The 24223-nt window shown below is 42.5% G+C and overlaps 4 protein-coding genes across 4 annotated transcripts; 3 read left to right on the top strand and 1 right to left on the bottom strand.

The window, feature by feature from the left end:
* Positions 1-970: 970 nt before the first annotated feature.
* On the top strand, positions 971-1618 carry LOC131307064 (uncharacterized). Its single transcript, XM_058333480.1, has one exon. It carries the CDS (start codon positions 971-973, stop codon positions 1616-1618), a length of 648 nt encoding a protein of 215 aa, XP_058189463.1.
* A 153-nt stretch (positions 1619-1771) lies between these two features.
* On the top strand, positions 1772-4492 carry LOC131307063 (uncharacterized). Its single transcript, XM_058333479.1, has 2 exons — positions 1772-3840; positions 3982-4492. The coding sequence occupies exons 1-2, from the start codon at positions 1772-1774 to the stop codon at positions 4490-4492; spliced, it is 2580 nt and encodes an 859-aa protein (XP_058189462.1).
* Positions 4493-6518: 2026 nt separating this feature from the next.
* On the bottom strand, positions 6519-9047 carry LOC131307062 (uncharacterized). The gene is made up of 3 exons (XM_058333478.1): positions 8078-9047; positions 7237-7979; positions 6519-7148 (listed from the first exon to the last, which is right to left on the bottom strand). The coding sequence occupies exons 1-3, from the start codon at positions 9045-9047 to the stop codon at positions 6519-6521; spliced, it is 2343 nt and encodes a 780-aa protein (XP_058189461.1).
* An 8371-nt stretch (positions 9048-17418) lies between these two features.
* Positions 17419-23661, top strand: LOC131306573 (laccase-14-like). Its single transcript, XM_058332891.1, has 6 exons — positions 17419-17620; positions 18282-18433; positions 19699-19943; positions 21020-21148; positions 21293-22228; positions 23234-23661. Exons 1-6 carry the CDS (start codon positions 17516-17518, stop codon positions 23362-23364), a joined length of 1698 nt encoding a protein of 565 aa, XP_058188874.1. The 5' UTR covers positions 17419-17515; the 3' UTR covers positions 23365-23661.
* Positions 23662-24223: the final 562 nt, after the last annotated feature.

Raw genomic sequence — 24223 nt, 5'->3', positions numbered from 1 at the left:
AGGCTACGGATCTATCAACCTTGAGCCCCGTCAAACGGCTAGGGCGGTTCCACATGTAGCCCGCCAACTTTCTTTTCCACCGACCGAGTTGGATATCGCCTTGGCCGAACAAAAATGTCAGGCAGCGGTTATTATCATGCTGCAACAACGGCTAGAGGAGCGGGACGGAGGGTTGACCGTAACCCCTGCAAACGAACATCATGCCGAGCCCAGTCGACCGAAGAGATCCCACAAACGAAGTCGACCGTCTCGCCCAGCCCAAACGGCCGAACTCGCTGTTACCGAACGACGAACTGTCTTTGAGCGCCTTGATCAGGGGATTTCACGACCTCGGCTGACGAGCATCATTCGTGCCGAGAGTACTCGATCCTCGGCAACGGGCTCCACGGCGGGAACCAATAGGGGAGGCGAGTCTCTCCGAACACAACACCGTTCCGAACGGCGGATGAGTCAGAAAAATGGGAAGAGGCCCGTGGACTTAAATGATCCACCTCGGCGACCCCATACCAGTAGCAACCGGGAATATTCATTTCAATCGCGACATGATTCCGAACGTCACGATGGGCGACACTCCGCCAACTCTGGCAGTCGACACCGAACAGAAAGCAGAGGAAACCGTTCAGATCACGATAATACGATTATCCTTTACGATCAATTCACGGGCCTGCCGACCGTATACCAACCCATCGACCCGGCTCCTCAACCTCGGAACGCTCCATTGACGAGCTTGAGGGAGGCACATGCGCCCTTAATGCTAGCTGCTCCAAGACCGAGGGAAAAAGAGGAGCACCATCGGCGCCATCGGCGGGAAAAAAGAAAGACTCCGGAGCGGCATACTGATGTTCTTCATCCTGTCGTCCCGCAGATCGCAGCCGAAGGGTAAGCCGAAGATAATTCGAAGCTCGGGAAGGCAAAGGCTTCCCCCTTCGTGGATGCTATTCAACAAGAGCGGCCGCCAGACAGATTCCTCATGCCGAAGCTGAAGCGCTATGAGGCAAAAGAAGACGCAGTTGCGTTCGTTTGTCGCTTCAGGCAAACCATGAGCCTCCATAACTTTTCTGACGCCCTTATGTGTAAGATCTTCCTGCTCACTCTCAGTGAACCGATCATGTTATGGTACAATCAGTTGAAACCCAAATCCATTTCTTGCTTCAACGAACTAGAATTGGAGTTTAGCAAACGCTTCGTCACCAGCAACATTCAACCAAAGACATTATCAATGCTGGTGAACATGCGAAGAGCGGCGGGAGAAACACTGCGACTCTATACCGAGCGTTACTGGGAAGTCTATAACCTTATTCCCGACTGTGATCAAGGGGTAGCAGCCGAGTCTTTCATGAATGGGTTGGATCCAACCTCGGCAATGTTTCGTGACCTCTCACGAAATCCACCTAAGACAATGGGAGAGCTCATGATAATAATCGAGAAAGATTGCGTTCACGAAGAAGCAATGGCCGAGCGACATACAACAAAGGCTGAACCTGCCAAGACGATAGGGCCGAAGAAGCAAGTATCGAACGTTCGCCAAGGGCAAGGGAGCCAGGGTAGCTCGGGCCAGACATCGAACAAGTCGAACAACAAGGGCCGACCCCCGCAGCACCCTCAGCCACAATCCTAGACACAAACGAAAAGAGAACCCTGACCGGACAAATACGTCGCCGAACGTACGGTATTCACTGAACCTATTTATAAACTTCTTAACATCATTGGCAAATTGCCGTTTTTTGTTTGGCCAACGGTACTCTTAGGCACCGTCGGAAGCGGACCGGGGATGTGCACGTATCATAAGGAACGTGGCCATTACACCACGCAATGCCCATCTTTCAAAAGGTATCTAGAAGAGCTAGCAGCTGCCGGTCACCTCAATCAGTGGATCGATGTTCGGCAAAATCCCCTTCCTCCACCCCCCCTTGTTGGCAATCTCGTAAGCGTAATACAAGGGCTAGTATCCGAAGGAAGGGCGGCCGAACTTCGTTCAGAAATTGACAGGGCTGTCGCCTCTGAATCAGTCTGCAACGTGGGCGCTTCGGGAAAACGAAAGTGGGAAGATCCGAGCTTCGGCGGTACCATAACTTTTTCTTCCGACGACTTAAAAGGAGTGCAACTTCCACATGCAGATGCCCTCGTCGTCACTATTGCCATTGAAAAATCAACCGTACAACGGGTATTGATAGATCAGGGAAGCTCGGCCGATGTCATGTTTTTCTCCACTTATCAGAGCCTCGGATTATCTCCCGCTCAACTTCGGACAGCGTCAACTCCCCTTGTCAGTTTTACGGGAGCCCCGGTATGGCCACTCGGCCTGATTACCCTCCCTGTGCGAGCTAGATCACGCATCCTGGAGATCGAATTTGTGGTGGTCGCTTCGCCAAGTCCGTACAACGTCATTCTTGGCCGAACCTGGCTACACGAGATGCAAGCGGTAGCCTCAACGTATCACCAGGTGGTAAAATTCGTCGGCTGGAACGGACGACAGGAAAGCCTGCGAGGCGATCAAATCCAATCCAAGAAATGCTACATCAGCACTGTAACGAACAAACAGAGCTGCATGGAGGTACAATGTGTGGCTGCCGCTCCTCTCCCAGTGATTGAGGATGTTGGTGTACTTGCCGAACAACGGTCAACCGAGGAGCTAATCCATTTTTCCATTCCTGGGGAAGAAGGAAGATATTTTTTAATCGGGAGTTCATTGAGCATGGACGAACGTGAGGAGATGTATCAATTCCTAATGAGAAACGTGGAGGTCTTTGCTTTGACACCACAAGACATGCCAGGCGTGGACCCTTCGTTCGCCATGCACTCATTGAATGTAGATCCGAATAGGCGACCGGTTGTGCAAAAAGTCCGACGCTCGTCGGCCGCACACACCGAAGCTGTGATATCAGAGGTAAATCAACTGTTGGAAGCTGGCGTCATTCGGGAAGTGCTATACCCCACCTGGCTTGCCAACCCAGTGGTAGTCCCGAAGAAAAATGGGAAACTAAGGGTCTGTGTCGATTACACGAACCTCAACGACGCCTGCCCTATGGATCGATTTCCACTTCCTCGGATTGAGCAGATGGTAGATGCAACGGCGGGATGCGAGCGCTTGAGCTTCATGGACGCGTATTGGGGCTACCATCAAATAGCTTTGGATCCGGAAGATCAAGAAAAAAAGGCTTTCATCTCGCCTCGGGGAACCTTCTGCTACAAGGTTGTTCCGTTCGGCCTGAAGAATGCAGGCGCCACCTTCCAACGCTCCATAACGAAGATGTTTCCTGGCATGCTCGGCGTAAAAGTAGAAGCTTATATCGACGATGTGGTTTGCAGAAGCATATTCGCTCGGGATCACCTTCGGGATCTGGGAGAGGTCTTTGCTGTTCTAAAACATAAGAAGCTACGTCTCAATGCCGAGAAGTGTGCGTTCGGCGTTAGCTCGGGGAAATTCCTGGGGTACATGGTGAGTCGCCGAGGAATCGAAGCTGACCCAACCCAAATTTTGGCTATACAGAGGCTCCGAGCTCCGACGACAATTAAAGAGGTACAGCGGCTCACGGGGATGGTTGCTGCCTTGAACCGTTTCATTCGACGTTCGAGCGATCTCTGCCGCCCATTCTTCCGAGCAATAACAACGAGCCGACGCAGATTTGTATGGACAGAGGAGTGCGAGCAGGCTCTGCGATCTTTAAAGCAATACCTATCTCACGCTCCTTTGCTCGTCAAGCCCCTGCCTGATGAAGATCTATATCTTTACCTTGCCGTTTCCGACCATGCAACGAGCGCGGTTCTTGTTCGGAAAGAGGGGATGGACCATCAACCGATCTTCTATTCCAGTAAAACGATGACGGATTCTCAGACGCGGTATCTGCCTATGGAAAAATTGGCATTGGCTCTCGTCTCTGCTAAAACGAGCCTCTTGCCCTACTTTCAATCCCATAGGATTGTGGTCCTCACTGAGTTTCCTCTCAAAGCTGTTCTTCGGAAAACGGACACGTCGAGCAGGATCCTGAAGTTCTCTCAAGACTTGGCCAACTTCGACATCCAATTCGAGCCTCGGACAGCTATCAAAGGGCAAGTCTTGGCCGACTTCTTTGCCGAACTCACTCCCGGCTTACAAGACGAGGCCAATGCCCTGGCAACTGCTGCTGAAGAAGCTCGGATTCAAGAAGAAGAGGTTCTGGAAGGGCCGTCCATCTGTCATGCCGAACCACTCCGTGCTCGGTATTCCCTCGGACGCAAGAAACCCAAACGACAATGGAAGCTCTTCTCCGGCGACGCTTGGCGACTGACCGTCGATGGAGCTTCTAATGTTCACGGAGCTGGTGCAGGCATCGTCCTTGTCTCACCCAGCGGGACTGTTCACGAAAGCGTGGTTTCGATTGGGTACACGGCGACGAACAACGAAGCGGAATATGAAGCTCTAATTGCAGGCCTCCAACTTGCCCTTCGGCTGGATGCAGACTCGGTTCATGTCTTTTGCGACTCAACTCATTGTGGGGCATTTAAACGATGATTATCAAGCCAAAGATCAACGTATGAATGCATACGTGAGCCACGTCTTAGCTTTGTTCGGAAGATTTGGACGCGTAGAAGTGGAGTGGATCGCTCGGGAGCATAACGCCCATGCTGACGCCCTTGCAGGTCTTGCTTCAGTCTACAAGACCTCGGGTAGTCGCACCATCACCTTTGACGAGGTCCCCAAACCGAGCTTCGAAAAGCCGTCTGAACAGGTTATGGCCATCACCCTCGGCCCAAGCCAGCTGGATTCTGTGATTACTTACCTGAAGAAGCAAGCGCTACCGACGAACAAGCGCGAAGCGTACAAAATCCGTTGCCGAGCCGCCAATTTTTTCTTGGGACCGAATGACAATCTCTACCGACGGACTTTCACTGGCCCCGATCTGCGTGTCGTCCACGACGACCTTGTGCCAGCCGTTCTAGAAGAACTTCATTCGGGCAGCTGTGGGGCTCACTCAGGAGGACGGTCCCTTGCACAGCGTGCCCTGACACAAGGCTATTGGTGGCCGAAGATGGTCAAGCAATCCAAAGAATACGTGAAGCTCTGTGTTCGGTGTCAAAAGCAAGCATCTCTCATCCACCAGCCTGCGTTCCCCCTTAAAATGATCACCAGTCCGTGGCCGTTCGCGGTTTGGGCTTTTGACATAGTTGGCAAGATGCCGAAGGCGCCTGGAGGATTTGAGTACATGCTCACTGCCACAGATTTGTTCACCAAGTGGGTAGAAGCTTCCCCCATGATCAAGACCACCGCCGGGGACGTGGAACGCGTTATTTGGAAGCACATCATCTCCAGGTTCGGCGTACCGTACGCCATCCTTTCTGATAATGGCTCCCAATTTGTTGCCTCCGCTCTCAAAGCTTTTTATGCGAAGCGCCACATTACCATCCAAAATTCCTCGGTGGCATATCCTCAAGGTAATGGACAAGCCGAAGCATCGAACAAGACAATCACTCGGGGGCTGAAGCGCCGTCTGGATCGGAAGCTCGGTAAGTGGGTGGAAGAGCTTCCACACGTCTTGTGGGCCTATCGAACAACACCTCGGCGGTCCACCGGCCGTACTCCGTTCGCTATGGCCTATGGTATGGAGGCTGTCCTCCCTTTATCTACTATGATCCCTACAGTTCGGACGGAGAATTTTAACCCTGTCGACAACAGTGCTCTTGTGGGTGCTGAGTTAGATTTAGCCGAAGAACTACGTGACAACGCTAACCTTCGGCACACCGCGTACCAGCAAGAAGTTGCAAGGGGCTACAACCGCAATGTTCGTGCTCGACCATTCAACGTCGGGGACTTAGTCCTTCGGATGGTTACCGAAGCGACAAAGTTGACCAAGCTGAAGGATCCCTATGAAGGCCCTTACTGAGTGGCGGAGAAGATCGGGCACGGTGTTTATAAGCTTGCTGAGATGGATGGAACGCCAATCGCCAATCCGTGGAATGCTCAAAAACTGAGAAAATTCCATGGCTAGTGTTGGCATTCCCCATTTGACCTCTTCTGCTTTATTTTTATTCTTGTATATGGGGTATTTCATCTAGCCCCGGTAACATCTTTTGTTCGGGTGAAATTCTCGAAGCCCATGCTAATTTGATTGTTTGGTTTAATTTCTCGAAGCCATTTGTTTGTTCAGGTGAAACTCTCGAAACCATGCTAACTCTTTCGGTTCGGTTTTCCCATCCTACTGCCTTATTCTATTCCTCCAGTAATACAATAGGGCAGGGGGCTACTATATGGGTAAACTTGAGTTCATCTCCTAGTAACTTCAAAATCACATGAACAGTCCTTCCGAATGAAAAGACTTCGAAACTTTCTGAGTTATGATGTATATACCGAATAAAAAGACTTGGCAAATATTTATATACTTGGAAACAACATCCATACGGAACGAACAGACGATTGTCATTCAAACAGAAATTCTCCAACATGTTTTAGTTACATCCAATGGCTGACAGGGTTCTCTTTGTTCGGAGCCAACCATACTCAAAAATATTCAAAACAAAACAAAAACTAAACAAGAACAAATTTAATCTGCTGCAGCGTCGGCTAGGGCTGGCAGTGTTGGAGCGTCGGCTGGGGCCGGTAGGATTGGAGCGTCGGCTGGGGCTGGTAGGGTGGTCGAGTCGACAGCGTCGGCTGTTGTCTCCTCTGCTGTGACTTCGGTAAGGGCGAAGGGTGGTATGTCCACCAGACTCCTCCTCTCGTAGTCAGCTTCAACGCCTGCATCGTCAAGACCCATATTGTAGCCGAGCATAAAGCTCTCTTTGTGCTGGGCCTCCTTGATCTCATCCTGCACTTCAAGGATTTGATCGGTCACGTCTTCTTCGGCCTGGGCGTATCCTTTCTCGTACTGCCCCTGCACCTCTTTCTCCATCTCCTTCTTCATTTCTTCCCTCCCCAAGGCTCTCCCCTCGGCCAGCCCCTCACCTTTGCCTTCGGCTCTGGTCTGCTCGGTAGACTCCTGCAACCCCTTGATGAGGTCGTTTTGATTGGCGACCTGGACCTCGAGGCTTTGTCTCACGAGCTCGGATTGCTCCAAGCCCTTCTTGTACTCCTCGGCCAGGGCCTTGTTGTATTCCACCGACTGCTTTTGTAGTTTTGACTTCTTGTCATATTCGGTGAGATGAAGCTGGGCACTCATAATGGACTGGGTGGCCTGTAAACAAAGCAAAACGAAAGTCATTCCGACGAAATAAGGCATTTGTGCAAAAAAAAAAAAAAAAAAAAAAAAAGCATTTACTTACCCTTCCAGCGTGATAGTAGTATTCACTCAGGGCTGCTTTCAGAGAAGGGGGATTCTGTACATCCCTCGGCAAAGCTAGCCCCGAGTGGAGAGTGAAAGCCAGGGAGGGGTCCTCCCTCAGGCTGTCCGACTTGAGAACCTGTTTCTTGCCAGGTGTGATGAAGCTTGGCACCCATGGGGTGTCAAGGTCGAAGGCAGTCACCCTCCCTTCTCCTTCTGCGGCGGCTTCCTTCGGAAGCTCCACTTCTTGGCCCTTTCCCTTCATGGCCGCCCTCGTCTTTTTGCTCGCAGGCGGTTCCTTCGGGGAAAGAGGGGCGCTCAGTGGTCGTTTTTTGGAGGGTTGGGGAGGTGGTGCTTTCTTGCTCGGCGCCGAGCCCGAAGCGGCTGCGGTTCCGGCCTTCAGCAGTTGGGCCTTCTCTCTCTCTTTTTCTTCTAGCTTCTTCTGGAGAACTTCCTTGATATTTCTCGGAGGCATCACTTCTTGTTCGAGGAATGGTTCTTCTTCGGTTGGAAGTCGGATTGACCCTCGGAGGGGTTTGTCGGAACTCGATTGAAGCTCTTGTGGGATGTCCTCGGACTGCCCGGGCTCGTCAGTTACCTTTCGTCGGATCCGACCGCCGTATGTAGCTTTATATTTGAGGATTGTCGGAGCGTCTCTTTCCTCCGCTGGGATAGTGAGCAGGGAGTCGGCGAGACCGCAACCTTTGACCGCCCTTAACAGTACCTTGTTAAGCTTGGTGGTATCTGCCGAAGAAAATCATGCAATCGTCAGTTAAAATTGACAAGTGAAATAAGAGCAACAGAAGGAATAAACATTTGAAATGACGGACAAGTGTTCTTACTCGGCGTTCCCCTTCGTGTGGCTATTTCAAATTGGCCGTATTCATGTTCGGGGAACTGAAAGTTGCCCCGAACCTCGACGTAATCGGAGGCCCACTTCTCCGAGTCGTACATGCCCTCGGGAATGATCTTTTGCATCTTCCTCCGGGAGCAGAGGTAGTACCGAGAGTACCTAACGTTTCTCGACACCATATAATTTTCAAAGAAGTGAAAGGCTTCTAGTCGAAACATCTTCACCTCGGCAAGGGCGATTACCGAGTGAATGATGCGGTAGGAGTTGACGCTCAGCTGGCACGGAGTGAGATTGAAACGATGAAGTATCTCTCTCAAAACTCTGTGCATCGGGAACCGAAGGCCCCCTTCTGAGATTGCCATCAAGGGGACGGTGACGTGTTCGTCACTGTATCTTATTCGGTTCCCTCGAACTGGTGAAATGATAACGTCGTCGGGGATGTCGTAAACTGCTCGGAAGGTGTCCAGGCTCGTCTTATCTTGGAAGCATTCCAAATAAGGGCAGGGGTCCTTCCCCGTTCGGTCAGAGATCACATCCGGGTCCATCGGGACGATCTTCCTCTTCACCTTTGGCGGATGCGACGAGGATTCCCCAGCAAATCCGGCCCCTTCATTCGCTCGGCTTGACGAAACAAGTGGAGTCCCTGGTCTCGACTCGGTTTCGTCATCTCCTTCGGTCTCTTCTTCCTCTTCTGCTTCGTCATGAGGATTCTCGGATGACGACTCCCCTATATCTATAATATCGGGGTCCGGCCCCACTGTTCGGAGAGGAGCCACCATGGCGGGGTAGTCGACTCCTTCTACGCCCTCGGGGATCCTTCCACTTGATCCCGTTCGGTAGTTTCGGGCGAAATCTCTTATGGCTTCGGCTAACCCTGGATCGGATCTACCAAAATCCGAATCTTCGGAATCCACCGACCGATAAGATTCGCCCGAAGAAGGTGACTTTGCAGACTCCATACTTAGAAACAGATAAGTGCATGGGATAAGACCGTTAGCGATTTGCATGGCCAGGAATCTAAGTGCCTACGTTCGTTGTTCTGTGTCGTTAGGAGAGATCCCACCTCTGCTCGGTTATTTCCCGAGCGATATATCCACGGAAGAAATTCCGAAGGAAGGACTTATACCGATCAGGGAAACAAGGGGGAAACAGAGATTGAGAAGCTTAACAGGGCTTGTAAAGCTTCTTAAAGACTGCCCCTTTGAAAAAACCTCACGCTTGAAGATGCCCTCGTGTTCGGAAGAACACGATTTCAAGGTGTTCATACGCTCGGAAGAACACATGAACACCTGGGTATCTGGCGGTTGTTTCAGTCCAGACAAAAAGGAAAGAATCGACCAAAAAGGGGGAAAACATTCGAAAAAACACTCAAAATGCATCAAGAAATGGAGGGGCTCGAGAAATACCTGAGAAATCAAGAGAAAGCTGTGATCAAAAATCTTCAAATATGCAGATTTCTGGCGATTTCAGTCTGGAATGGTGCTTGAACAGTAAAACGATCGAGAGTCAGAGAGAGAGTAACCTTCTCTCTCCTTCCCTCTCCCCTATTATACTGGGTGTAGAATTCGAAGCGGTTTCTCACCCTGACCGTCGGATTTGGGCGGGAGACTGATGTGCCGCTCGAGGAAGGACGTGTGGCAGGTGTGAAGCGTGCCGTACCACCACCCAATGAAATCGTGACACCTGGCATCGATTCAAATCGACGGTTACAGAAGCATTTAATGAAAGGCTGCGCGCACATCTCGAAGCGTTTCAAATAGTTTCTGTCCGTTCAACTTTGACGGTTCGTCTAGTCGATCTTTCTTCGGACTTATAGTTCTTCGGGCTTATGGTTCTTCGGATTTATGTATTCGTTCGGCCAGGTTCTTATTCAACTCCTCTTTCATTTCCGAGTAAGAAAAGAAGGAGTTGAGGGGCTATTGTAGGGGGCCGAAATATCCGAAGGTTCACATGGTCCAAAAGGGGTGATGAGGGTTCACACGCTGTTTGACCCATCATCAAAGCTATCACAGTTCACCTGTAAATAAGTCTGGACATCGGCTGGACCGAAGGATAGACAGAACCACGAGTACTTCACCGAACAATTATAAGCTATATCCGAACGTACGACACATGAGTTCGCTCGGGGTCTCATCAAGCGCACAGATACGAACTTCCGTTTGTTCGGCTAGGGTTTTCTTCGGTCGGGATATCCTATGCTCGGATAATTCGTATGGCGGAAGTGGGTCCCGCCGAGCTTAGACGATTGTGGAACCTTCCATAAATATCTACTGATAAGTAAGCTGTCTTCTCTGACATTCAAAGTGACATCTCTGAACGATGTGACCTTTCTGACATCAACCCATGTGGCTCTGAAAGACTAGGGAAGTGGTGTTCATTAAATGGCCCTGCTAGAAGGCGCCAACCGAGCAGAACGTGACGCGTGGAAAGTATGACCAACTTGCTCAGCACTCCATCTCTTTGCCTATAAATAGAGAAGCATTACCACTGAGAGAGGGGATCCCCTAATCTGGGCTTGAACAGCACTTCTCTCTTTTTCAACATATTGTTCTTACTAAACTTCTCCCTCTCTCCACCTACTGACTTATTCATCGGAGCTTCTTCCCGGAGGAACAGCCCCCTCCGGTTCTGCAGGTACATCAAGACCGGCGTTAGCATTCACGGTCCCACATTCGGAGGCGGCCACACCAGAAGGATAACGAAGAAATCACGCCCCCACAAAATGGGAAGCAGAATAATTATATTCATACGTGTATTGGTGGGCTCACAGCAATACATCAGTTTATGAAATTTTGGACATGCACATTGATCTCCAGGTGGGCCCAACTTTTATTCGTCATAAGAGGAAAATGGAGGTCGGTTTGGAGGAGAAAAAAAGAAAAAGAAATATAGGGTTTGGTTGGAAGTCGGCAGGAGCAACTCATAACAGGAAAAGGAAAAGAACGGGGGCTGCCATTTTTTGTTCGAATATTGTTTAGTTTCTTACGAGTTTTTTTTTTCCCTTCAAGTTATTTGAAATTTTGTTCAATTACTCGCACTCCGGTAACTCATTTTAATTTTTGTTCTTTGTTAAAGTTATTCGTTTGTGTTTGTTTAGTATTGATCTCTCGTTTATTTTTCATCTCAAATAATAGAAAGTATGTTTAAAACTAGGGTTTCTTTCATTCCTCGTTGAATGCATAGTGAGTAACCGTATAGGTAGGGTCGCGGGGTGATTAGCACACCGTGGCCAGGTCGGATACGTTCTGCTCTTATTTCAAAATAACAATGAAAATACAATTTTAGGTTAGTAAAGCACTTCCGTTAGACGAATCCGGACATTGTCGGAGCCCATGTGAATGGGAGAATGGGGGACCAAAACTCATTCTCCGCTGCGCATGGGTAAACGGCGACCATAAATGTTCGCATATTTTGGTGTATCTTTTTCTCTCTAAAATCAAACGTTTTTCAGAACCCCGAATAGTTCGATAAATCTGGGTTTGGTTGCGAGTGTTATGAATCTTACGACCGTGCCTCCCTTTAATTATTTGAAAAGAACAATCAATTACTTTATTTTAGTTAGTCTCAACAAATCGATAAGGGGTGGCTATTTAAGAGCCACTTTTAATAGTAGTAAGTAACACACATCACCGTCTCTGTGGATTCGACTCTGGATTTACCGAATATTGTGCTACGTCGGTCTTCGCCCTATGCTTGGGGCAACCTATTAATTTTGGACTAGAAAATTGTCAAGCACTACATACTCACAAATTTCTAAGTGAAGTTTATTTTTACTTGGGCTACTCATGAACAATTTAGCGTTGACAATATGAAAAAATAAACAAAACAAATTATATATAAAAATACAAAATTTCAGTGCATTGGGGTTCGCTTAAACCCCCTCGTCAAACAGTGGTGCAACCGCCCCTGAGTTCTTCCAAAAGATTTCTGTTTTGATGAAGTCTTAATTTGAAATATATTTAACATCATGCATTAAAATACATTAGATATCCCCCTCGGATTCTTTTTCAAAAATATATTTAACATCTTGCTTACATTACATACCCACCGAACCCGAAGAACTCGGGTCAATTGTTTTCTGGCTTAAAATACAAGTATTTTTCCACCATCCGCTAGCGAGTAGGGTTCTGAAATCTTGCAAATCCTCCAGTTTATAGTTTGTCACAGTAGTGATCGTGCTTGCATGCTCTACTAATATATATATACTAGTATTAGGATTTTCCATTCTCCGGCCATGTCGGTTCACGTGATCGTGTTTAATATGTTACGGTGGTTATATTATGTCAATAAGCTCCTGAATTAGCGTAAAATGATTGAAGTTACGCGGTGGAATCCGAGAACCCACTTGACAATACTTAATTAAGAAGAAACTTGCTTCAAGTCTAAAAGACAGCTCGCAAAGACAGGCTATTAATTTCCATTATGTCAACTGCAAACCTAGAGAAAGGAAGAAAAAAAAAAGGAGGAGGAAAAATGGAATTTTCGTATTAATATAACTGGGTTGATCTTCGTCAAAAAGAAAGAAAGAAGTGATTTCCGTGTATTGCACCTACCTGTATCGTCCCCTAAAACAAGTTTTGCGAAGCAGATATGCTGCGGTCTCAAAAAATGGTCTCTGAAAACCTGATCGAATTTATATCTTCTAGCCGAGCGCTTTGCCCGTGTGCTCTGATCGAAGCTCTTGAAATGTGCCATCCATCTCCTTCTCCATTGCCCCTTTTACCTGGAAAATTTGGTCTGTTGTCATGGAGTGGTGGAAGTTACAATGGGTTAGCCCTACTTCCTTTGATGATCTAGCTTGGCTTTTTGGTTCTCAAACTCTTATTACTGAAAATCTGTTGTGAAACTACATTCTTTGTGGTACTTTGGTCGATTTGGAAAGCAAGAAACAATGTGGTTTTCAACAAACGCTTCGGTGGATGATCGCGAGCTGGTGGATTTTGGTTAAAACAAATCACAATCTTGATGCTTACTCGGTTGAGGACTTTAAGAGATGCTTAATTAGATGGAATATGGAGAATTTCCATTTAAATTCCTAGCACGCTTTGTTTCATGTAATTTCTCTTTTCTTGTTTTGTTTTCTTTCCCCATCCAACCTTGGGTTGAATTCCTTCCTCTCCTTTGCTCCCCCGATGTACCCTTATCAAGCTTTCTTTATAAAATTTTTCTTTTGCTGACACAAAAAAAAAGAAAAGGGGGTTGGTGTTTGGGATGTGTTGATACACACACCCAAACGAATTACACATTTTGAATCCGATATGACTTTCGGAGACCAAATTATGGGACCATACTACCATATACTATCTCTTTGGAGAAAACAATATATAAATATATATATATTTAACATTAGTTTTGTAACGATCCGGATTTTTGACCCAATTTTTTTTTCTAAATATAATAATATTAGAATTATTTTCCTTAATGCAATTTTTTTTTTTAAATATAATTATGCGTACAATATATACATGCATTCTTTTTTTAATTTTTCTACACATACATGCGTACATGCACACTCCTTCTCTTCCCTCACCTCAAACTCCTTCCGTCTCTCCGTCTCCTACTCAGTCTCTACTTCCTCCATAACCCAAAAATCAAGCCAAATTCGTCCATTCCAAATCCCATGAACCCAACCCTATTAAATTCACTCTTATTTTCTTCCACCAAAATTTTCCTATAAATATCCCACCCCCTTTGACCCACGAAATTTAACACCACAATATCCCCCACGCCCTACCAGTCCAAAAGAGAGAGAAAAACCAGAGAAAACCAAATTTCAATCCATGGAGTTTTAGAGAGAGAAAGAAAGAGAGACAAAAGTGGATTTCGTACCAAGACCCAATCAAAACTCAATCCGACCATTCCAATCTCTTCCTTCTACTTCTAGCATCACCAAGCATCGTCCAATTTGATTCCAAAGTCTCCCGATCAAAAAAATCCGAAGTCTTCTTCCCCAAAATTCAAGATTCGTTTTTAAATCAATTCGATCAGATTAAAGGTATTATAATCATATCCAACCTCTTCTCTAAGTATATTAAGTGTTTATATGCTTAACCCTATGTCCCGAACGAAAAAAATATAGTTAACCGCGCGTTTTCTGCCGTATTTACCAAATTGATATTATTTTTGAGCCCGACACTTTATTTGTAATTATTTGAAAGAAGATGACCTTTCTGATATTTATTTTACAATCCGTCTGATATTATTATTTTGAAAAACTACTGATATGATATTATTTTCTTACAATGTAATATCAACTTAGTATAAAACGTATTAATAATATCAGTTTAATTTATCTGGTAGATTTAGTTGTTTTTAAATGTTTCGAAACAACTTTTCGACCTTCCGAACATTGTTTTGACCCCCGAACTATTTTTCCTAGACTTTTCACACCTGAAAGATCATAACTTGTTTAAATCATATTTTTTTTTATTTAATTATCTATTTATTGAATTATTTATTAGTTATATATCAAGTCTACTAACGAAAAATCTTTGCGATCTTCCAAACAACATTTTAATACCCAAACTAATTTTTTTTAGACTTCTTGCATCTCAAAGATGATATCTTGTTAAAATAATATTTTTTTAAATTTAATTTACTATTTATTGTTATTTCTATAGCGTTTTCAATCAAAAAATTCTTTACGACCTTATAAACGTTATTATAAATGCCCGAATAATTTTATTTCGACTCTCTATATTCCAAAGATGAAACTTTTTTAACCTCAATATATTTTAATCAGTAAGTTATTTATTATTTATTTACTTCACTTTCGGCCACTTTATTTAATATCTTTATTTAAAATAATCCCGCGACCCTCCGAACTTAACTTTTGGCACTCAACTGATTGTATAGAACCTTTAGGACTCTTATTAAGGTCATAATAAATATTTCAATATTTTTATCTATTTAATGTATTTAATTAGTTTTTAATTAATATATTATCTTAGAATTAATTAATAAGAGCCCAGAAAATTTTCCTTTTAATTCTTTTTAAAACTCTTACTTGATATTGACATTGTGACCATACAAGATTAAGGGCAACGGCCCGCTCATAATAAGTTGCGTGATTACATTGTTTATTAATTGTTTTAATTATTATTAATTTGTTGTATATTGCATCGATACTTGATTTAAGTAATAGATTGGACCCTAGAGACATGGGGTGGTATGCGAGTAGAATTCACCTAGACGATGCTAGATAATGGATGAATTGGGAAGTTTTATTTCTAGATTGCCTGCAGGCGTGATGTTGAGATTTGTGATGAGATTGAAACTGGCGTGTGTCCAGTGATGAGTTGATAAACTGGCGTGTGTCCAGTGCTGGCGTGTGTCCAGTGATGATTTGATAAACTGGCGTGTGTCCAGAGATGATGGTGAAGTGGTATATAAGATAGGCGAACCCTAGTTGTGATTCAGGCATGATAAGCTTTCCCCTTGTTGTAGTTATTGGGATGCATACTCGGTACATAACTTAGATGCATCTGCGACAGCAAAGGGAAGTGACCTCATGGGACCGAGCATGGCTAGCGGTTGAGGGAGGAAAGATCCCGCGGAGGAGATCTTAGATTACACGACAAGTTAATGGATAGTAATAAACTGGTTTATGTGGAACAAACTTTGTCTTGCTTTTTCACACTATTATTATCCTGCTGCTTGCTATCTGTAATGTAAGAGGGGTGGTTGGGTTGGATTATTCTATTGGGTGATTTATCACTCACGGATACGTCTGTATCCTGGCAAATTGTTTGCTTCGGCGATCAATTTGCTAGAGGGCGCAGGATTCACTAGAGATGATTCGAAGATGTTGCAGTTCAACACAGAAAGAATATCAGGAACGAAGATCGAGTATGTTTCGGATTTGTATCAAGCTTAGAGTCAGCTCTGAAATTAATGTATTTTGAATCAACAAATTTATCTTGTGACTGTAATAGTTAAACCTTATTTTGAAAAATTATATTTATTTAGCAAATTTTCTTAAAATTTTATTTTATTTTACTTCCGAAAAGTCGGGGCGTTACAAGTTTACATTTTTGTACCTAAGAGCATCCGCAATGGGAATAATCAAAATCGATAACCAAAATGTGCCACGTCGGTATTTGATTATCCATTTAGTTCATAATCAAACCTAACAAACTTGATCTCCACATTGGTTATTTTTGTATCCCTATAAAAAAACCCCCATAATACGCAATGCATCTATGTCCAATTACAAACGAGTTCCAATAGCGCACTCGACCACACCAAATTATTCGTCTCGATGAGACGATTCTAATGTGAGGTGTTTTTTAACTTTTTAGTTTTGAATTTGGTTATTGGGTTTGGTTATTGAGTTTTGGTTATTGGTAAAAGTTGTTAAGTTTGGTTATTCAAAGGTCAAAATTTGATGAGTTGCTAAGAGGTTGCTAAGTTTGGTTATTACAATGTGAACACTTTTTTGAGCAAATATTGCTAACTTTAGCAACCTTTTTGTTTTGATTATTACATTGTGGATGCTCTAAGCGTGGAAAATGCATGCGCATAGCTATAGCCAGCTACCGCTTGAAGCAAAACCCAGCTGGAATTATTGTGATTTTCTTTAAGGAAACTGATTTTTTGCGCTTCACTTTTTATTGATGGTGCTCCACTTTTAATGTGAAGTTGCTAGTAATTTCATGAACAAAGTAGAGCACCATCAGTAAAAATTGGAGTGTGAAAAATCAAAATCCTTATCAGAAAGGTGTGTGTGTTCGGATGAAGTCCTTTCTGGTTATTTTTTTTGTTGATTTCTCTCAAGTACTCTTAAAATCACGTTCTGATTATATTGAACGGTTCGGATCATCAAAATTCAATCGGAAACTTGGGGGGATATATATAATTACGTTCTGATTATATATATATATATCGGAGCGGGTCAGGGGACCCTTGAAAAAATCTTTCAAATCTTAATCTCATAGTTTTCGATCAAATTTTGATGATCTGAGCCGCTCAATATGTTTAGAACGTGATTTTAAGGGTGCCTGCGAGAAACTAGCAAAAAAACTAACCGGGAAAGGCTTGATTTGAGCAGTTTTTTTATTGAACAGTTCAATAAAGTTCAATAAAAAATTGTTTGGATGAAGCCCTTTCCGGTCATTTTTTTTACTGATTTCTCACGTGCACCTTTAAAATCACGTTTTGATTACATTGAACCGTTCAATATGTATAGAACGTGATTTTATATATATATATATATATATATATATAGAGAGAGAGAGAGAGAGAGAGAGAGAGAGAGAACGTGGGGAAATGATAAAACTATTCAAACCCAGTTACTGTAGTACTGCCATATTATATAAAGGCCTTCCTAGGATAGCTATGAGCACCGTGTAGCAAAAAGGAAGGAGTAGTACTGCTCCCATTTTTAGGAGAGAGAGAAAGCTCCCATTTTTGGGAGTGAGAGAAAAAAATGGAGTTGAAGAAAAGTTTGAAGTTGGAGCTCTTGGGGTTTTTGCTTTTGAACGCGTTTGTTCTTTCCATGGCTAGAAAGAAAATCCCTTCCATCAACTTTGTTGTGAGTACTAACTACTACTAGCTCCATGAGAGTTTCGTCATCTTCTTCATTCTCTTGTCGTATCGTAACCAATCACACTCTACCACATGGCCTTTTTAGAGGCTAAAATCATATTTTCTGATGAGATCGATGTTAGGGAATAGTACTCCGTCCTTAAACATCTTTGTCTGACGTTTTGTTTTAATACTCCATTTTGATAGCAACGATCATGTCTGAGATTTATATATTCGTTTTCCGAGATTTAAGAAAATTAGTAGTGACGCTGCAAATGCATTACAAAACATAGAGATAGAGATAGAGATATTTAGAGACAGATGGCGCACGAGAGCCGCAGTCTCTGTTATTTCTGTCGCTTGGGGTCACTGTATAGCCATCTACAGCTCCATGTCTTGAGAGATTTGTGTTTCTTGAGATTCGTAACATACCAACTCTAAGCTATTTAAGAGACAAGCAAAGAGTCTTTCCTGAAATACTTTGAATTTTGATTGGTGATCATATACAAGCAAAGTCCATCGTTAAGGTTGATCAATTAAATGACGGATATTTGTGTTTTGTGGTGATGTTATACTACAATGGAGTAATACATTTTTCTTGATTTCCAGTTTAGAGCCTGAGATTTTATTTATTTATATTTAACCTTGGTTTAATTTGGTGAGTGCAGCTGAAGGAAACAAAATATACAAGGTTGTGTAGCTCAAAGAAGATCTTGACAGTCAATGGATTGTTTCCAGGACCTACTTTGCATGTCCGAAGAGGTGATAGGTTGATTGTTAATGTTCACAACAAAGGGAATTACAATGTCACCATTCATTGGTATTCCTCTCTCTCTCTCTCTCCCCCGAAAAATCAATAGACCATATTCCTTTTAGAATTTTAGATTTGTAATTTATGTTGTCGTAGTTAATCTCAATACTCTTGATTTTCACAATGGATTTTTATTGTGGAAAAAAAGGATCTCCTAGAAGCTCAAATATATCATTTATAAACATAACAAACTTAATTATCGAGAATATCTGTGCAGTTTCAAAATTATGAGAGGTCCTTCGGTCTAAAGTAAAAAAAAAATGCACATAGAAAAAGTTTGAGATACACACACAAATATATATATATTTATAGAGAATAATTTTTTTACACTGCCGGTGTAAATATTTATTTCTTCCAAATCAATTGCATCGCAACACGTGTTAAAACAGTGGTTCCAATTAATAAAACACGGCGACGTGGTGCAATGCAATTGATTTGGAGGAAACAAATATTTACACCGACGGTGTAAAGAATTTATTCTTATATTTATATACATGTGTGTATCTCAAACATCGATCAAAATTATTGAACCGGAAAAAAAATAAAGTAGAGAGGGAAAAAAAGGAAAGAAAATAGTTGTTGGGGAAATCAGGTTTCTTTATATTGATATGGTGTATATAGTAACTGCTTTTGGAAGGATTAATTGTTAAGTTTTGACCTTTAACTTAAACTTAATTTAAATCTGAAAATTTTGTCCGGTTTTATTTAAATTTTTTTCGTATTTGTTAGTTTTGCGCCAAATTTTTTTGAGTTATTGATTCATCTCGACGAGAGAAATTGGAAAATTAATTTTTTTTTTACTTTTACCCAAGTATTTTGAGAAATAACCATTTTTTAGCGTCAAAATGTCATTTCGAGGTATTGCCACCTGATGTTTCAACACTCCTATCCATCACATATTTTTATGGGGTCCATACAATTAATATAGAGCCCCGCAAAAATGTGTGATTGTAAATAAGGGTAATGGGACACCACGTTGCGGCCGGTGCCCCAAGAGAACCATAAATAATTTTTCTTTTGGAGGAGAATAAACAATGGAGTAGGTATGTGGTCCGATTTGAAATTGGTGTCTTGCCCTGACATTTAGAGGTTTTGTCTCTCTTAAAATTTTAGGTTCGATTTCTCTTGCAAGTAACTTTTGGGCGACGTCACCCCATGTGTTAGTGTGTGAAAAAACCAGGGGAAGGACTCTAGAAACTAATCCAATGTGCGTGCAAGCAGGCTTGTAGTACAAATTAAGTATTGTGATTTTGGAAAATATGTGGTGTATGTAGGCACGGAGTAAATCAGCCGAGAAATCCATGGTCAGATGGGCCGAATTACGTGACACAGTGCCCAATCAAGCCGGGTGCAAAATTCAGTTATGAGATCATATTCTCAACCGAAGAAGGTACACTTTGGTGGCACGCTCACAGTGATTGGTCTCGAGCCACGGTGCATGGTCCAATTATCATATACCCTCCCATTGGAACAACCTACCCTTTTCCCAAGCCTCATGCAGAGTTTCCTATTGTTTTGGGTATGTCCCAATTACTCTCTCTCTCTCCACAATATTAAAGTCCACTAATTTTTAGACAAAGTTTTAATGACCAAGCTTAATTATAATAAAATGAAAGGGTGTTGTGCTACTGGTTCATTTTTTTAAGCGGCACGTTTAATCCGACCCCCGTCATTGATCGAATCAGTTGTATTTGAAAATATATAAACCTAGCTAGTTGAAATCAATTAGAAAACCAAACTTTATGTGATAAAATGAAGTAAGACTATTGATTGAATGCCTATGCCAAAAATCATGTCTAAACGTAATATAGTTTCAACTTAAATAAACTATTAGATTGGAGTGTTCTATCCGACAAATATAATTTACACATAGTGTCACTTACAATTTTTGGCGTTTTCCTGTTTGTTCAAACAAATAACATTAAATTGAAATCTATTGCCTAAAAAGTAGGGAGAAAGAGAGGGGAAGGAGGGGGTTATATTTAAATAAAGAAGTGATTGGACGGCTATAAATTATTAAAAATTCGATCTGACGGTTATAGAGGGTGCTAGGTTTGTATGAGTAAATGAAAACCGCTCTGAATTATAATATAGATTCTCAAAATATGTTGATTAGAATTTTTGACACACACTCACGACAGCTTTTTAAAAGCTAATATCTCAAATCTCTACACCTATAATTTTTTGTAAACATCCACTTGGTGTTAGAGTTTTTGTCCTTTTGGCAGTTTATTCTTGCTACTCTTTTCTCTTATATTACCTCTTCCTAATTAACACAAGTTTCTGCATCATTTTTTTTGGTCATCATATTCATCAAATTTTTTTTTTTGATCACCATCTTCATTACTTTATTCGCCGCTCACAAAAAAAAAAAAAAAAACTTCTTTAACTTGTCGATAGAACAGAAAAAGAGTTGTGATTACTAGATTAATTTGATTCTTTCCACAAGTAATAAACATGGAGGTCCTACAGAACGTACGATTTGATTAATATTTTTCGTAAATAATCTCCACAGAGGTCCTATAGAGTGAAGTTTGATTGAAGCTTGTAAACTGAGCAAGAAAGTTTTCCAATCTTTCACTTTTGTTGTCACAGCATCGTGGTTTAAGGGCGACGTGATGGAGATAATTCAAACTGCACTTGCAAACGGAGGCGAACCAAACATGTCAGACGCTTTCACCATCAACGGCCAACCGGGTGATCTATATAATTGCTCCAAACCCGGTATGCACATCAATTTAATCTCAATCAGGACCGCGACAAGTAAATGTAGTGTTGTCATAACAGTACTATTCTGAATAATAGTACATGTCCTTATTGAGTTTCCATAGCTATATATCCTAATATAACACAATCCGAACGTTGCAGGGACGTTCAAAATATTGGTAAATTATGGAAAGAGGTATCTTCTTCGCGTCATCAACTCAGTTATGAACGAAGAAATGTTCTTCGCAGTAGCTCAGCATAATCTCACAGTCGTTGGAATGGATGGAGCATACATCAAACCCATAGAAACTGATTATATCATGATAACTCCTGGACAAACCATGGACATCTTATTGACTGCAAATAAGTCCCCGAGCCACTATTATATGGCAGGCAGAGCCTATGCGGGTGCTGTATTTGACAACACGACTACAACCGCGATCGTGAAATACATTGGAAATTATACAGCCCCATCAACGCCATCGTTTCCAGGCAACCTTCCAAATTTTACTGACATCGATGCCGTAACAAATTTCACCAATCGGATTAGGGCTCTGGCTAGCAAGGACTACCCGGTTGAGGTCCCCCAAAAAGTCGATACCAGGCTTTACATAACTATTTCACTGGGCACGATTCCGTGCGTTAATAATTCATGCGATGGACCGAATGGGGCCAGGCTTGCTGCAAGCTTGAACAACATGAGTTTTGTGGAGCCTGCTGTGGATTTATTACAAGCATATTATAGGAAAATCAGAGGGATTTACACGACCAATTTCCCAAGCGTGCCGTCTGATTTCTTCAATTTCACATCTGATGACCTGCCTGATAACGTTTTCACGCCATTGAAGGCTACCAGAGTGAAAGTCTTGGAATTCAACTCAAGCGTGGAGATAGTTTTCCAGGGGACTAATATTGGAGCTGAGAATCATCCTATGCATTTACATGGCAATAGCTTTTATCATGTTGGATCTGGTTTTGGGAATTTTGATAACAAGACTGATCCAAAAGGGTACAATTTGGTTGACCCACCTGAGATAAACACGGTTGGGGTGCCCACGAATGGATGGGCTGCAATCAGATTCAGAGCTAATAATCCAGGTAATAAATACTTAGTACTTTGGCATTACAATGAGTTTTCTTGGCCTTAATTTCGATGACCAGTTTGGTTTTTAGACTTAAGAGATGAGTCCTAAGGTAAGATACCATGATTCGTGTTGTTTTAACAACCTAAAATGCTATGCCAACTGCTTCTCTTTGCCCTTCTATCTACCGCTCTCAATCTTACCGTCCAAAATTGTTATGGACACTCTAGATTTTATAAAACTCTATTATGAAAGAGTTGATAGTTGGGATGGACGGTGAGATGGGGGGTGGGGGGGGTGGTGTTGAAAGTGAGCGATGGGTGTAGCATTGCTCTTGCTAGAATCTCAGGGATTCCTAGTTCCAATTATTCTCATGTTTCCTGTCTCAAAACCTCGAGTCTTTTGTACTTTTGATCCTGTGGTAGAAAGAGAGTTGTTGTAGAAATTTTATATCCAACTCAAAATCAATTGAAAATGAGTGAAGAGATTTTAAATGTTATTAAGTGATCACCCATTCACTACCAAGCAATGTGAGACTCTATTTCCTTAACATAACCGCATTTGAGGTCTGTCACGTGTGGCCACTTTAGGGTCCTATCATCGTGCAGTCTTTTTGCTAGTCTGTAATCGTGGGGTGTGAATTGCAAATTTTTCAAATGTGGGGTGGAATGGGTTCCGCTCTGATACCATGTAAAAACTTTATATCCAACTCAAAGCCAATTTGACAATGAGTAGAGAGGTCTCTAAATGTTATTAAGTGACCACCTATTTGATTCCCAAGCAATGTGAGACTCTATTTCCTTAACTGTTTTGAGATAAAAGCACAGAGAAATCTTGACAGAGAGGATTCAGTCTTATCTAAAATAATTAATATGCCTAGCTAAAATGGTTTTACAATTCAAGACGAACGAAAATTGGTTTTCAAGGCCCTTTACGCATAGGAATTTTGATAACTTAAAATTAGTTTGGAATGAGATGAAAAAAATGTCGATAATTAATGTACTTCTTGACTTTATTGCAGGAGTGTGGTTCATGCATTGTCACTTGGAAAGACACGCTAGTTGGGGAATGGATACGGCATTTATTGTGAAGAACGGGGCCACCAGATTAACAAGTATACGGCGGCCCCCACGTTACTTGAACCCTTGTTAATCAATTTCTCAGATTTGAAAAAACTAGCTTATGACTTGATTTGGCAAAAGTCACGTGGCAGTGCCCAAAGACCATGGAATAATGTTTTGTTTAGATTGTGAGTGATCATTCTCTAGTCCATTTCATTCCATTTGAACATAGGAGATAAATTAAGAAGAAGGAATAAGCATATTATGCAGAGTAGATAGTTCTTCAATTCCAGCAAAAGCGCAAAAAAAAAAAAAAAAAAAAGCAACAAAGACAAAAAGAATTCTAGCTTGGTGTGATTTAATTTGTTTAAGGATATTTGTTGTATGATTTTATTATTATTATTATTATGTGGTGGTATTCCTGTGAGTTTACGAATGCTTTTTTTTTCTTTCTCAGCAAACGAAACTTTTATAAACTCGAAAGGGATACATCGAGGGAGGGAATGAAAAAGAAAATAAAACAAACATCCAACAGATAGTAGGATGTAAACACCTAAACCTAAATTACAATTTCACCTTTTGGATTCCGTCGAGATATCCCATAAAATCCTCCACCGTGTAAATCTTAATGTCAAATTTTGACTTCATCCACATCGCAATTCTGGTTTTGATAAGCTCCCCAACTTCCCCAACTCCCATTGTAGCGTTGTTGAATACATAGTTATTTCACACTAACCATAAGGATCACAGTGTAGCGAAGAACGTTGTTTCCCAAATGTGTTTCTCCAAATTACCAAATCTATTATCAAACCACCAGGTAGAAAGACCCGCCAATGATGATGGGCAAACCCACTTCACATGCCACCACTCCAAAATCAATGACCAAACAACCCAAGAGAATTGACAATGTAGAAATAAATGATGGGGAGTTTCCAGATGTAAAGAACACA

This window comes from Rhododendron vialii, chromosome 11a (genome assembly GCF_030253575.1).
Source record: "Rhododendron vialii isolate Sample 1 chromosome 11a, ASM3025357v1".
Lineage (NCBI taxonomy): Eukaryota > Viridiplantae > Streptophyta > Magnoliopsida > Ericales > Ericaceae > Rhododendron > Rhododendron vialii.
This window is presented reverse-complemented; position numbering and strand designations above follow the sequence as displayed.

Bases quoted from the DNA above. Each gene is read 5' to 3' on its own strand.
- LOC131307063 (XM_058333479.1), top strand. From the start codon at position 1,772: ATGTGCACGTATCATAAGGAACGTGGCCATTACACCACGCAATGCCCA. The intron at 3,841-3,981 runs GTATCTGCCTAT...CACGTCGAGCAG, and splicing joins ATGACGGATTCTCAGACGCG to GATCCTGAAGTTCTCTCAAG.
- LOC131306573 (XM_058332891.1), top strand. From the start codon at position 17,516: ATGGAGTTGAAGAAAAGTTTGAAGTTGGAGCTCTTGGGGTTTTTGCTT. The intron at 17,621-18,281 runs GTGAGTACTAAC...TGGTGAGTGCAG, and splicing joins TCCCTTCCATCAACTTTGTT to CTGAAGGAAACAAAATATAC. The intron at 21,149-21,292 runs GTATGCACATCA...CGAACGTTGCAG, and splicing joins ATATAATTGCTCCAAACCCG to GGACGTTCAAAATATTGGTA.
- LOC131307062 (XM_058333478.1), bottom strand. From the start codon at position 9,047: ATGGAGTCTGCAAAGTCACCTTCTTCGGGCGAATCTTATCGGTCGGTG. The intron at 7,980-8,077 runs GTAAGAACACTT...TTTCTTCGGCAG, and splicing joins CACACGAAGGGGAACGCCGA to ATACCACCAAGCTTAACAAG. The intron at 7,149-7,236 runs GTAAGTAAATGC...CTTTGTTTACAG, and splicing joins ACTACTATCACGCTGGAAGG to GCCACCCAGTCCATTATGAG.
- LOC131307064 (XM_058333480.1), top strand. From the start codon at position 971: ATGCCGAAGCTGAAGCGCTATGAGGCAAAAGAAGACGCAGTTGCGTTC.